Source organism: Narcine bancroftii, chromosome 1 (genome assembly GCF_036971445.1).
Source record: "Narcine bancroftii isolate sNarBan1 chromosome 1, sNarBan1.hap1, whole genome shotgun sequence".
Classification (NCBI taxonomy): domain Eukaryota; kingdom Metazoa; phylum Chordata; class Chondrichthyes; order Torpediniformes; family Narcinidae; genus Narcine; species Narcine bancroftii.
Genome location: NC_091469.1, coordinates 152,066,017 through 152,081,949, shown reverse-complemented (window position 1 = coordinate 152,081,949; position 15,933 = coordinate 152,066,017). Strand labels below are relative to the sequence as shown.

The 15,933-nt window shown below is 35.8% G+C and overlaps 1 protein-coding gene across 3 annotated transcripts in view; it reads left to right on the top strand.

Annotated features, from left to right (window-relative positions):
* Nucleotides 1-15,933, top strand: part of htt (huntingtin) — a 306,184-nt gene that overhangs the window by 98,171 nt on the left and 192,080 nt on the right. For all 3 annotated transcript variants that reach the window (XM_069941879.1, XM_069941874.1, XM_069941888.1), the window contains exon 17: nucleotides 11,532-11,629. In XM_069941879.1, the coding sequence (XP_069797980.1) occupies nucleotides 11,532-11,629 (98 nt within the window). The remainder of the gene's footprint in view (nucleotides 1-11,531; nucleotides 11,630-15,933) is intronic.

Sequence of the window (15,933 nt, the reverse complement as noted above, 5' to 3'; positions counted from 1 at the left end):
TTCCAGAACATAATTTCTCCCATGTTTCCTTTTTTATCTTTATATTTAAATCTTGTTCCCATTTTTGTTTAGTTTTACCATTTGTTTCCTCATTCTCCTTTTCTTGCAGTTTAATATACATATTTGTTATAAATCTTTTGATTAACATTGTATCTGTAATCACATATTCAAGGTTACTTCCCTCTGGTAAACTCAAATTGCTTCCTAATTTATCTTTCAAGTAGGATCTCAGTTGGTAATATGCCAGCGCTGTATCTCCAGTTATATTGTACTTATCTCTCATTTGTTCAAAGGATAAGAATCTACTTCCTGAAAAACAATTTTCTATTCTTTTAATCCCTTTTTTTTCCCCCATTTTCTAAAGGAAAGGTTGTCTATTGTAAAAGGGAGTAGCTTATTTTGCGTCAATATTAGTTTTGGTAATTGATAATTTGTTTTATTTCTTTCTACATGAATCTTCTTCCATATATTGAGGAGATGGTGTAATACTGGAGAAGTTCTATGTTGTACCAATTTTTCGTCCCATTTATATAATATGTGTTCAGGTATCTTTTCCCCTATTTTATCTAATTCTAATCTCGTCCAGTCTGGTTTTTCCCTTGTTTGATAAAAATCTGATAGGTATCTTAATTGTGCGGCTCTATAATAATTTTTGAAGTTTGGCAATTGTAAGCCTCCTTGTTTATACCATTCTGTTAATTTATCTAGTGCTATCCTCGGTTTCCCCCCTCTCCATAAAAATTTCCTTATTATTTTCATTAACTCTTTGAAGAATTTTTCTGTCAGTTGTATTGGCAATGCCTGAAATAAGTATAGTATCCTTGGAAAAATGTTCATTTTAATACAGTTTATCCTTCCTATCAGTGTTAGTGGTAGCTCTTTCCAATGCTCTAAATCGTCCTGTAATTTTTTCATTAGTGGATTGTAATTGAGTTTATATAATTGGCCTAGATTTTTGTTTATTTGTACACCTAGGTATCTTATTGCCTGCATTTGCCATCTGAATGGGGATTCCTTCTTAAATTTTGAGAAATCTGCGTTATTCATAGGCATTGCTTCACTTTTATTTACGTTTATCTTGTATCCCGACACTTCTCCATATTCCTTCAATTTCTTATATAATTCTTTTATTGATAGTTCTGGTTCTGTTAAGTACACTATCACATCATCCGCAAATAGACTGATTTTATATTCCCTGTCTTTTATTTTTATTCCTTTTATATTATTATCTATTCTTATCAATTCTGCTAGTGGTTCTATAGCTAGCGCAAACAATAACGGTGATAGTGGGCATCCCTGCCGCGTTGACCTGCTTAAGTTAAATTGCTTTGATACATGTCCATTTACTGTCACTTTCGCTAACGGTCCCTTATATAATGCTTTAATCCAATTAATATACTTCTCCGGTAAACTGAATTTTTGCAATACTTTGAACAAATAATTCCATTCTACTCTGTCGAAGGCCTTCTCTGCGTCTAAAGCAACTGCTACTGCAGGTGCTTTATTTCCTTCTACTGCATGAATTAAGTTAATAAATTTACAAATATTGTCTGTTGTGCGTCTTTTTTTGATAAATCCAGTTTGGTCTAAATTTACCATTTTCGGTACCTGTTCTGCTAATCTGTTTGCTAATAGTTTAGCTATTATCTTATAATCTGTGTTTAGCAAAGATATTGGTCTATATGACGCTGGTGAGAGTGGATCTTTCCCTTGTTTTAGTATCACTGTAATTATTGCTGTTTTACATGATTCTGGTAAGTTTTGTGTCTCATCAATCTGGTTGATTACATCCAGGAGGGGCGGTATTAATAGGTCTTTAAATGTTTTGTAGAATTCTATTGGGAGTCCATCCTCTCCTGGTGTCTTATTATTTGGTAATTTTTTTATTATCTCTTGTATTTCTACTGTTCCAAATGGTTCTGTTAATTTATTTTGTTCCTCTATTTGTAGTTTTGGTAGTTCAATTTTAGTCAAAAATTCATCTATTTTCCCTTCTTTCCCTTCGTTTTCAGTTCGGTATAATTGTTCATAGAATTCTCTGAAGTTTTCCTTAATTTCTTTTGGATTATATGTAATTTGTTTGTCTTTTTTTCCTTGTTGCCAATACCATTTTCTTAGTTTGCTCTGTCTTAAGCTGCCATGCTAAGATTTTGTGTGTTTTTTCACCTAGTTCATAATATTTCTGTTTCGTCTTCATTATATTCTTCTCCACCTTATATGTTTGTAATGTTTCATATTTTATTTTTTTATCCGCCAATTCTCTTCTTTTGGTTGTATCTTCCTTCATTGCTAATTTTTTTTCTATGTTTACTATTTCCCTTTCCAACTGCTCTGTTTCCTGATTATAGTCCTTCTTCATCTGGGTTACATAACTTATTATTTGCCCTCTAATGAATGCTTTCATTGCATCCCATAGTATAAACTTATCTTCCACTGATTCCGTATTTATTTCAAAATACATTTTTATTTGTTTTTCAATAAATTCTCTAAAATCCTGTCTTTTAAGTAGCATGGGGTTTAATCTCCATCTATACGTTCTTGGAGGGATGTCCTCTAGCTTTACTTTCAGTATTAAGGGTGAATGGTCCGATAGCATTCTCGCTTTATATTCTGTTTTTCTTACTCTATCCTGCATACTAGCTGATAACAAAAATAGGTCTATTCTTGAGTATGTTTTATGTCTAGTCGAGTAGTATGAGTATTCCTTTTCTTTTGGGTTTTGTTTCCTCCATATGTCCACAAGTTTCATTTCTTGCATTGATTTAATTATAAATTTGGTTACTTTGTTCTTCCTGTTAATTTTTTTCCCCATTTTATCCATATTTGGATCCAAATTCAGATTGAAATCCCCTCCTATTAGTATGTTCCCTTGCGTATTAGCTACCTTCAAAAAGATATCTTGCGTAAACTTTTGATCTTCTTCGTTAGGTGAATATATATTAAGTAGATTCCAAAGCTCCGAATATATCTGACATTTTATCATAACATATCTCCCAACTGGATCTATTATTTCCTCTTCTATTTTAAATGGCACATTTTTGCTAATTAATATAGCCACTCCTCTTGCTTTTGAATTATACGATGCTGCTGTTACATGTCCTACCCAATCTCTCTTTAATTTCTTGTGCTCCAATTCAGTTAAGTGTGTTTCTTGGACAAATGCTATATCAATTTTTTCCTTTTTCAGTAAATTTAGTAGTTTCTTCCTTTTAATTTGGTTATGTATTCCATTAATATTTAAAGTCATATAGTTCAGCGTAGCCATTTTATATTTTGTTCTTCTTCTCTTTCCGTTTTTCCATCATTACCTTTCCTCCTTTTCCATTTCTGTTTTCTTATTTTCAACTCTTTACAAGACAACATTCCTACAACATCCAACATTTTCCTTATTCTCCTATTTCTATCTTCTTTATCCCCAATCTCCCCTTCCCCTCCTGAGTTGTCCTTTATCCCTTGTCGGACAACCACATCTCCCCTCTCCATTTGGATTTGCGAATCCACTCGCAAGCGTCAACTGATTTTGCAGTGACCGCTATTTTCCCCCACCCAGTCCCCCCCAGAAAAGATTTCACTTTTCATATGTCACAAAGGTCACTCTTTTAATTACCTCCTTATTCTCTCTATTCCATTACCTTCCCTTATTAATTCTTGTCTATACTATCTATATTTTCCTCTAATTACAGATACATTCACGTATGCACATTGTCTCTATTCACTCTTATACCTCTTTACCCGCATACATATCAATCGTGGTCATTTTTACCCTCATTACCCGTCTTCATCCCTCAGTCTATTTTTGTCTTTACCCACAAACATATCAATCGTGATCATTTTTACTCTCATTACCCGTCTTCATCCCTCAGTCTATTTTTGTAATTGTTCTGCAAATTTTCGTGCTTCTTCTGGATCCGAGAATAGTCTGTTTTGTTGTCCTGGAATAAATATTTTCAATACCGCAGGATGCTTCAGTATAAATTTATACCCTTTCTTCCATAAAATCGCCTTTGCTGTATTGAACTCTTTTCTCTTCTTTAGGAGTTCAAAACTTATATCTGGATAAATGAAGATTTTTTGACCTTTATACTCCAGTGGTTTGTTGCCCTCTCTTACTTTTTCCATTGTCTTCTCCAGTACCTTTTCTCTTGTAGTATATCTTAGGAATTTTACTACAATAGATCTTGGTTTTTGTTGTGGTTGTGGTTTAGAGGCCAATGCTCTATGTGCCCTTTCTATTTCCATTTCTTGCTGTAGTTCTGGACATCCTAGGGTCTTAGGGATCCACTCTTTTATAAACTCCCTCATATTCTTGCCTTCTTCATCTTCCTTAAGGACCACTATCTTTATGTTATTTCTTCTGTTATAATTTTCCATTATATCTATTTTTTGAGCTAGTAGTTCTTGTGTCTCTTTAGTTTTTTTATTAGATTCCTCCAATTTCTTTTTTAAGTCTTCTACCTCCATTTCTGCTGCTACTGCCCGTTCTTCCATCTTGTCCATTTTTTTCCCCATTTCTGTTAAGGTCATATCTATTTTATTCACTTTCTCTTCTGTGTTGTTTATTCTTCTTCTTAAATCATTGAATTCCTGTGTTTGCCATTCTTTAAATGACTCCATGTATCCTCTAACAAGAGGATACATCTATTTCACTGTATTCTTCCTCTTCTTCTTCCTCTGGGTTGGCCATCTGTTGTTTCTTTGTTGCCCTTTCCTTCTTTCTTGTTTCTATTGTCTTCTGTGGTCTCTTCTTGCTGCAGGTGTTCTGCAGCTGTCGTTGCCGGCTGTGGAGATCGACTCCCCAGCTGGTCCCCCCTCCCGTCGGTGTGTTTTTTTTTTCATGCGCGGATGCGCACTTTTACTCGGCTCTGCGAGCCATTGTTGTAGTTCTTTTTCTACCGACCTGAGGAAGCAGGCTCCTCTCTCCACAGCGGGCCTCTTCGGACAGGTAAGGCCTTCACCTTTTTCCTCCGTTGTCTTCTCTTCCTCTCTTCTTACCGTTGATTTTGATTTTTTTTCTTTTGTCTCCATCTTCTTTCCACCTTTATACTCACTTTTCTTTAACTTTTATTTCTGTGCCTTTGTATTTTCTCTTGTTTTTCCCGACTTTTCTGGAGAGGGCTGGAGTTCTCCGTCCGGCCACTACTCCATCACGTGACTCCCGTACATGCCCAAATTTCATGTACTGTTGTTCCCATTTCCTTCTTTCAGCGAAAACATTGGATCCCATTCTTTTAACTTTTGAGGCGTGATATATAACCTGTGTCACCAATTATACTGTATTATGCATAACCTTGTGTTTATTGTATTCTTCATAGTTCCAGAACATAACTTTTCCCATACTTCATTTTTAATCTTTTATGTTTAAATCCTTTTCCCACTTTTGTTTAGGTTTATAGTGATTTCATCATTTTCTTTATCTTGCAGCTTGATGTACATGTTGATTATAAATATTTTTATTATCATTGTGTCTGTAATCACATATTCAAAGGTGTTTCTTCTGGTAATCTCAAATGTTTCCCATTTTATCCTTTAAAGTTCAAGCATCAAGCTTTCAGTTGATGATATGCAAACATTGTACCATGAGTTATTCCATATTTCTACTTCAACTGTTCAAATTATTTCCCAAAAAACAATTTTCTATTCTTTTGATTCCTTTTCTCTTCCATTCTCTAAAGGAAAGGTTATCTATTGTAAAAGGGATTAGTGGGTTTTGAGTCGATAACAATTTTGGTATTTGGTAATTCATTTTTTTCCTTTCTAAGTGGATCTTCTTCCATATATTAAGTAAATGATGCAATACTGGTGAGCTTTTATATCGCACCAGCTTTTCAACCCACTTATAAAGTATATGTTCCGGTAGCTTCTCCCCTATTTTATTCAGTTCTGTCTTAGTCCAGTCTGGTTTTTCCTGCCTGATAAAATCTGATAAATACCTTAATTGTGCTACTCTATAATAATTTTTAAAGTTTGGTAACTGCAAACCACCTTGATTGTACCCCTCTGTTAATTTATCTAACGCTACCTTCGGTTTCCTCCCTTTCCACAAGAATTTCCTTATTATTCTCTTTAGTTCATTAAAGAACTTCTCTGTTAAGGGAAATGATAATGATTGAAATAAGTATTGTATCCTTGGGGGAAACATTCATTTTAATGCAATTTACCCTCCCAATCAATGTTAGGGGTAATTCTTTCCAATGTTCTAAGTCTTCCTGCAATTTCTTTATTAATGGCTGATAATTTAGTTTGTACAAGTGGCTTTAAGTTATTATCTAACCTGATACCTAGGTATCGGATTGCTTGTGGCTGCCATTTAAATGGTGATTTTGTAGTGGTGGCAACACTGCTCCTGCAATAACACACGCAACCAGACAGGTTGAGCTCAGTGAGCAGACTAGTTTATTGCAGGCTGCTAGGCTGGACTTATACTCCCAGCCTGGACCTGGCTGAGAACCGCGCTGGAGGGCGCTGATGTCATCCAGGTGTCATGTGGTCCCCAAACACGGGTTTCTGAGCCCCGAACTGGAAGGAAGGGAAACCCCTGACGACGCCATTTTGGCCAGCTGCCCCGCCGCGTGAGTTACAAACGGGGCCGGTTCGCCTGCCTTGTGGTGAACCACCACAATTCTTTTTTAAATTCTGTATAATCCACATTACTCATTGGCATCACTTTTATTTGTGTTGATCTTGTACCCCGATATTTCTCCATATTCCTTCAATTTCTTATGTAATTCTTTTATTGATATTTCTGGTTGGTATACTATGATGTCATCTGCAAATAAGCTGATTTTATACTCCTCCTTTATTTTTATTCCTTTTATTTTATTTTCCGTTCTTATCAGTTCTGCCAATGGTTCTATTAATAAGGCGTACAATGAGGGGGATGATGGACATCCCTGACTAGTTGACCTACTTCATTTAAATTGGCTCAAAACATAACCATTTACTGTTACCTTTGCCAACAGTCCATTATACAATGCTTTAATCCAATTAATATATTTTTCTGGTAGATTGAACCTCTGTAATACTTGAAATAAATAGTTCCACTCTACTCTGTCAAAGGCTTTTTCTGCGTCTAAAGCAACAGCCACTGTTGGTTTCTTATTTCTTTGAACTGCATGAATTAGATTAATAAGTTTACAGACATTATCCGCTGTTCGTCTTTTCTTAATAAATCCAGTTTGATCTAGTTTTGCTATTTTTGGTACACAATCCGCCAATCTGTTTGCTAATAATTTCACTATTATCTTCTAATCTGAGTTAAGTAGAGATATTGGTCTTTATGATGCTGGTGTTAATGGATCCTTCCCCGACTTTGGTATTACTGTAATTATTGCTGTCTTACATGAATCTGGCAAGTTTTGTGTTTCTTCTATCTGGTTCATTACTTCCAGGAGAGGAGGAATTAATAACTCTTTAAATGTTTTATAGAATTCTATTGGGAATCCATCCTCTCCTGGTGTTTTACTGTTCGGGAGCTTTTTTAATGTATCCCGTACTTCCTCTATTTCAAATGGTTTTATCAGTTGTTTTGCTCCTCTTCTTGCAATTTCGGCAGTTCAATTTTAGCTAAAAACTCTTCTATTTTATCATCTTTCCCCTCGTTCTCAGTTTGGTATAATTGTTCATAAAATTCCTTAAAGTTCTCATTAATCTCAATATATATTGAGTTATATGTAATTTGTTTTTCCTTTTTTCCTTGATGCCAATATAGTTCTTTTAGCTTGTTCTGTTTTAAGTTGCCAGGCTAATATTTTATGTGCTTTTTCTACTAGTTCGTAATACTTTTGCTTTATTTTCATTATGTTCTTCTCCACCTTGTATGTTTGTAATTTTTCGTATTTTATTTTTTTGTCTGCCAATTCTCTCTCTTTCATTATATCATCCCTTTTTACTAGTTCCTTTTCTGTACTTACTGTCTCCCTTTCCATCTGCTCTATTTCCCGACTGTTGTCCTTTTTCATCTTGGTTACATAACCTATTTGTCCTCTAACGAAGGCTTTTATTGCGTCCCCTAATATAAATTTGTCTTTCACTGATTCTGTGTTTATTTCAAAATGTGTTTTAATTTGGCATACAATAAACTCTCTAAATTCCTGTCTGTTAAGTAGCATGGTATTTAACCTCCATCTATGTGTTCTTGGTGGGATGTCCTCCACTTCTATTGCTAATAACAGGGTTGAATGATCAGATAGTAGTCTAGCTTTATACTGTTTTCCTAACTCTCCCTTGAATATGGGCCGACAACAAAAACATATCAATCCTTGAGTATGTTTTATGCCTACTTGAATAATATGAATATTCCTTCTCTCTTGGGTGCTGCCTCCTCCATAAGTTTCATTTACTACATTGATTTAACCATAAATTTGGCTACTTTATTCTTTTTTGCTGGTCTTTTGTCCAGTTTTATCCAACATTGGATCCAAATTAAGGTTAAAAACCCCTCCGATCAATATATTTCCTTGTGTGTCTGCAATCTTCAAAAAAATATCCTGCATAAACTTTTGATCCTCCTCATTAGGTGCATTATATTGAGCAAATTCCAAAATTCTGAGTATATCTGACACTTTATCATTACCTACCTCCCTGCTGGATCTATTATTTCCTCCTCTCTTTTGATTGGTACATTTTTATTAATTAATATGGCTACACCTCTAGCTTTTGAATTGTAGGATGCTGCCGTTACGTGTCCTACCCAGTCTTTCTTTAATTTATGTTCCACTTCACTTGGATGCGTTTCCTGCACAAATGCTATATCTATTTTTTCTTTCTTCAGTAAATTTAATTGCCTCTTCCCTTTAATTTGGTTATGTATTCCATTGATGTTTATAGTCATATAGTTCAACGTGGCCATCTTATATCTTCTTACACCTCATTTCCTCTTCCTCACCACCTCCATCTCCCTTTTCCTCATTTTCCTCTGAGTTGCCCCTTATCCCTTGCCGGGCAACCACAACTCCCCTTTCCATTTGGATTGCGATCTTGCTCACAAGTACTCACAAGTATCAACATATTTCGCAGTGATGGTTATTCTCCCCCTCCCCCCCACTCCCCCAGAAAACACTTTTTTAACACCTATAACAAAGCTCTCCCTTTTTTCCCCCTTCCTTCCTTCCTTCCTTTCCTTCTCTTTTCCCTCTTTAATTCTTTACATATACATTGTTTTTACATCTTTATATGTATTTTATCGCCGTTCTTCATTCTTGTTACATTTCTTCATCTCCTGTCCTGCAAACGCTTTGCAAATTCTTGTACTTCCTCCGGATCCGAGAACAGTCTGTTTTGCTCCCTGGGTATAAATATTTTAAGTACAGCTGGATGTCTTAACGTGAATTTATAACCTTATTGCTGTATTAAACTCCTTCCTCTTTAAGAGTTCAAAATTTATGTCTGGATAAAAAAAAAAATTTTTGACCCTTGTAATCCAATGGTTTATTATCTTCGCTAATTTTATTCCTTGCCCGTTCCAGTATATTTTCTCTTGTCATATATCTCAAAAATGTTACTAAGATGGATCTTGGTTTTTGATGTGTCTGTGGTTTCGGAGCTAGTGCTCTGTGTGCTCTTTCTATTTCCATTTCTTCCTGTATTTCTGTCGTTCCCAGGACCTTCGGGATCCATCCTTTTATAAATTCCTTTGTATCTGTGCCTTCTTCACCCTCCTTCAGGCCCACTATTTTTATGTTGTTTCACCTACTATAATTTTCCAATATACCAATTTTCTGAGCTAACAACTCTTGTGTCTCTTTAATTTTTTTGTCACTTTCTTCCAATTTTCTTCTTAAGTCGTTTACTTCCATTTCTACAGCCATTTCTCGTTCTTCCCCATTCTCTACTCTTTTCCCTATTTCTGTCATGACCAGTTCTAATATTTGCATTTTATCTTTTGTTCTTTTCATTTTTCTTTTAATTGCACTAATTTCTAATGACAACCATTCTTTTAATGTTCTCATTTGTTCTTGAAAAAAAGCTTTATCTATATTCTGTCCATCTGTTTTACCTTCTATTTCTCTGTGAAGATCTTGGTCTTCTTCTTCTTCTTCTGGGTCTGTACCTGTGTCGTCTTCTTCTCTTTGTATCTGTATCTCTTCTGATTTTCCTGATGAGTTGCTAGTATCAGTTTGTTGGGCCTCTTCTTGCTGGGCCTCTTGCTGTTGGTCCTCCCCTTCTGGGCTGCTCAGGCCTCCTGCTGCTGCTCCTCTTGCCATCAACTTTCTTTCTTGCCTGGTACTTCACTCCCTCTCCTGGCGCCTTCCTAATCTTCCAGCTGAAAGTCTTGGTGTCGGGCGTCCCTCAGCTGGTCGTGCCGTGGTTGCCCGCTCCTCAGCTGAGCCCCCCCTCCCATTGGTGTTTTCTTTTACCTTTCATTGTGCACTACTCATGCGCAACTCCTCGCGCATGCTCAGTTGCGCACTTTTGTTTGGCTCAGAGAGCCATTTCTTGCAGTCCACCGGTCTGCAACTCCACAGGGCCGGCACCAACCTCGGAAAACGGATGTTCTTCATTACCACGGCTCCCTGTTCTTTCGTGCAGGTGAGGCCTTCTTCTTTCTTTTCCGGTTACTTTTCTTTTTTTCCGTTGTTTTTACTTTTTCCTTCTTGGATGCCATCTTCTTTCTCTTTACAACTTTATCTTCTATTTCTTATATTTTATATTCGTTGAACTTTGTCTTTTCTTGACTTTTTTTCTTTTTTTCTGGAGAAGGCTGGTTTTACCCTACCGGCCATTACTCCATCACGTGACTCCTTAAGGTGCAGTATTTTTTTGAGAGGATATGATAGCCAAGGAGGGAGACTAGTGTAGATTTATCAGAATAATACCTGGACTTTAGGATAAATCAAGAAAAGATATTGTACAAAATGACTTTAGTCCCAGAAATTTAGATCAGGGAACAAGTTAGGAAGAGTGTAAAATTTGAAAACTGGAGGTAACGGGAATAAGATTAAGAAACATCTGCTTGCAGAAAGTGATAGAACTTCAAAAGTGTTCTTCAGACAGCAACTCATACTTGCCCAGTTATTAACTTTGGAATAGTAAGTATAAAAATAAGTTGAAAGCAGTAAATATTTTTTGAACTGTACTTACTTGCCCTGTTCATCTTTCTTGCCTTCCTCTCCAGCATTGTATCCATTTGAATGCCAGTTTTAATCGTGAGGCTTGTTACTTCATTTTGATCCACATAAGACAGTAATCTTCCTGAGCCCTTGTCTCCTTTGCTTTTATTATCCCTTCCATTAAAAAATCTTATATATTAAAAATATTTGACAAATCAAATGGAGTCTGACAAAGGGTCCTTGGCCTGAAATGTTGAAGTTTCTTTTTCCACAGAGGCAACCCATTTGTTGGATGCTCCCTGTATTTATTTGGCCCAGATAAAGAGGATGACATTTATTAATGTGGCTGAAGAATTCTCGCTGTGTGTGTTTTTTTATTCAATGTCTGATTTCTGAAGTTTTGTGGTGTGGTGTGATTACTTTTTTAAGTGTAAATTGAACATATCTGTTCACGAGCTTTTCCCCTGTCCCATTTATTTACAGGGTATAGCATTACTTTGGAGGATTGTGTGCCATTACTTCAGAATACCCTGAAGGATAAATCATCTGTGACCTGCAAATTGGCTTGTGCTGCAGTAAGGGTAGGTCTTGCATTTTATACTGTGACCAAATTAATGTACAACTAATTTTTATGAACTAACTTTCAGGATATTGATAATTACTGATTATTTTTTGTTAATGTTACTGTGGCAACCAGTAGCTTTTTTATTATATGCTCTGGTTGAAATATTTTAGTACTGGAGTAACTGCCAAATTGGGATTGTACTTTAAATCTAAAGTTTGCTATCAGAATAGAAATGCCCAGTAGGCCACATTAAGTGCCAAAATGAATACAGAATGATGGAAGCAGATTACTTGGCTGAGCCACTTTGAATTCTGTATCTGCCAAGGAAAAAGACTTTGGAAAATCCATAGCCAGTTATTTTATGGTTATGGATAATTGGGGGCTCTTGGAGCTAAACGGACAAACTGCACACAGAAGAACGACCTGGAATGCCAGCAGGATGGTGGATGCTAATATTACCAAGTTGTGGCAGGATTCACCGAAGATTGCTGGAGGTAAAAACCACAGAAGTGCTTGCTGTTGTCTTCCCTGGGAGGAGGAAGTGCTGAAACAGGAAGAAAGCATCTGTTCAAACTTGCTCAAAAAGGGGAGACTGAAGAAACTGGTAATTATAGGCTGGATAGTTTAGTGTTGGAGAGAATGATAGAATCAATAATTCACAAAATTAGCAGCTCACTGGCTAACACATGATAAAGGGCCAGTACTGATTTAACATCAAATATGTATTTGGGTGAGAAGGAGTCACGTGATGGAGTAGTGGCCGGTAGGGGAACTCCAGCCCTCTCCAGAAAAGTAAAAAAAAGATAGAGAAAAATCAAAGGCACAAACATAGCAACTACAACAAAGTGAAAGTGTGGAGAAAATGGCAGTGAAGAAAGAAAAACCAAAAACAACGGGAAGAAAAGAAGAAGGAAGGACGTCGGAGGAGGAAGGTGAAGGCCTTACCCGGTACAAGGAGGCCCGCCATGGAGAGAGAAGCCCGCTTCCTCAGGTCAGTGGAAACCCCGAACTCAGAACTACAAAAATGGCTCACGGAGCCAAACAAAAGTGCACAACCGCGCATGACAAAAACAACACCGACGGGAGGGGGGACCAGCTGAGGAGTAAATCTCCAACTACAACACAACAGCAAGACTCTCAACAGGAAAACGTAGAAAATAACGGGAACAAGAAGGAAGAGAATAAAAATAGGAAATCAAAGAAACAATAGATGACCAACCCAGAGGAAGAAGACCAACACCAAGACACTTCTAATAAAAATAAGAAGAACAAAAGTACCCAACAAAATAAAATAAACAACCCAACAAGAAAACCAGAAGAGACAGAGGTAAAAGACACAGATCCTGGAGTGGACCCAGAAGAAGAGGAGGAAGAACACAGAGAAATGGAAGATGAAGGGAAGGGCAAGTACATGGATATATTTTTTTTTAAAGAATATATGGAAACAGTAAAAGAATGGCAGTCACAGAATTCAGAAGAAAAAGTGAATAGATTAGAAATGATCATGACAGATATAGGAAAAAGAGTAGACAAGGTGGAAGAACGAGAAACAGCCATAGAAATGGAGGTAGATGACTTAAAAAAGAAATTAGAAGAATCTGATTAAAAAAAAGTTAAAGAAACACAGGAGCTGTTAGCTCAGAAGATAGATATAATGGAAAATTATAATAGAAGAAACAATATAAAGATAGTGGGCCTTAAAGAAGATGAAGAAGGCAAAAATATGAAAGAATTTATAAAAGAATGGATCCCCAGGGTCCTAGGAAGACCAGAGTTACAGGAAGAAATAGAAATAGAAAGGGCACACAGAACATTAGCCCCTAAACCACAACCACAACAAAAACCAAGATCTATTCTAGTAAAATTCCTAAGATATAGAACAAGAGAAAATATATTGGAGAAGGCAATAAAAAAAAATAAGAAAAGACAAAAAACCATTGGAATACAAGGGTCAAAATATTTTTTTCTATCCAGATATAAGTTTTGAACTCCTGAAGAAGAGGAAGGAGTTCAGTGCAGCAAAAACGACCCTATGGAAAAAAGGTTATAAATTTATGTTAAAATACCCAGCGGTACTTAAAATAGTTATTCCAGGGCAGCAAAGCAAACTATTCTCAGATGTAAGAACTAAGAAGGGAAAGAAAGGGAAGAAAGGAAGTAAGGAGGGAATTAAGAGAGTGACCTTTGTTATATATGAAGATTAAAATCTTTTCTGGGGGGGGGGCTTGGTGGGGAAGAATAAAAGTCACTGCGAAATCAATTGACGCTTGTGAGCAGATTCGCAAATCCAAATGGAGAGGGGAGATGTGGTTGCCCGACAAGGGACAAAGGGCAACTCAGAAAGGGGAGGGAGTATTGGGGTTAAAGGAATTTTAGATAGGAGAATAGTGGATATATTTTATGTTTTAGAAATGTTGTCTTATAATGTGTTCAAAAAAAGAAAGCAGAAATGGATAAGAAGGAAAGGTGGTGATGAGGAAACGGAAAGGAAAGATAAACAAAGTATGAAATGACCATGTTGAACTATATGACTTTAAATATTAATGGAATACATAACCAAATCAAAAGGAGGAAACTGTTAAATTTACTGAAAAAAGAAAAAATTGATATAGCATTCATACAAGAAACACATCTAACTGAAGTGGAACACAAGAAATTAAAGAGAGATTGGATAGGACATGTAACAGCAGCATCATATAATTCAAAAGCCAGAGGAGTAGCTATATTAATCAATAAAAATGTACCAATCAAAATAGAAGAGGAAATAATAGATCCAGCAGGGAGATATGTAATGATAAAATGTCAGATATATTCAGAATTTTGGAATTTACTCAATGCATATTCACCTAATGAAGAAGATCAAAAATTTATGTAGATATCTTTTTGAGGATAGCAGATACGCAAGGGAACATACTAATAGGAGGGGATTTTAACCTTAATTTGGACTCAAACATGGATAAAACTGGAAAAGAACCTTAACAGAAAGAACAAAGTAACCAAATTTATAATTAAATCGATGCAAGAAATGCAACTTTTGGATATATGGAGGAAACAACACCCAAAGGAAAAGGAATATTCATATTATTCGGGTAGACACAAAACATACTCAAGGATAGACCTATTCCTGTTATCAGCCCACATTCAAGGGAGAGTTAGGAAAACGGAATATAAAGCTAGACTATTATCGGACCACTCACCCCTGTTATTGGCAATAGAGCTAGAGGACATCCCACCAAGAATGTATAGATGGAGATTAAACTCCATGCAACTTAAAAGACAGGATTTTGGAGAATTCATTGAATGACAAATTAAAATGTACTTTGAAATAAATACGGAATCAGTGAAAGATAAGTTTATACTATGTGACGCAATGAAAGCGTTCATCAGAGGGCAAATAATAAGTTATGTAACTAAGATGAAGAAGGACTACCATCAGAGAAGACAAAATAGATGAATTTCTAACTAAAATTGAACTACGAAATTACAAACAGGAGCAAAATAAATTAATAAAACCATTTGAAATAGAAGAATTACAGGAGATATTAAAAAAACTTCCGAACCATAAAACACCAGGAGAGGATGGATTCCCAATAGAATTCTATGAAACATTTAAAGACTTATTAATTCCTCCCCTCCTGGAAGTAATCAACCAGATTGATAAAACACAAAACATACCAGATTCATGCAAAACAGCAATAATTACAGTAATACCAAAGACAGGGAAAGATCCACTAGCACCAGCGTCATATAGACCAATATCTCTACTTAACACAGATTATAAGATAATAGCTAAACTATTAGCAAACAGATTAGCCGACTATGTACCAAAAATAGTAAATCTAGACCAAACTGGATTTACTAAAAAAAGACGAACAACAGACAATATCTGTAAATTTATTTACTTAATTCATGCAGTAGAAGGAAATAAAACTCCAACAGTAGCGGTTGGTTTAGACGCAGAGAAGGCCTTTGACAGAGTAGAATGGAATTATTTATTCAAAGTACTACAAAAATTCAGCCTACCAGAGAAATATATTAATTGGATTAAAGCATTGGCGAAAGTGACAGTAAATGGATATATATCAAAACAATTTAACTTAAGCAGATCAACAAGGCAGGGATGTCCACTATCTCCCTCACTGTTTGCGTTAGCTATAGAACCACTAGCAGAACTGATAAGAACAGAAAATAAAATAAGAGGGATAAAAATAAAAGAGAAGGAATATAAAATCAGTCTATTTGCAGATGACGTTATAATATACTTAACAGAACCAGAAATATCAATAAAAGAATTACATAGGAAATTGAAGGAATATGGAG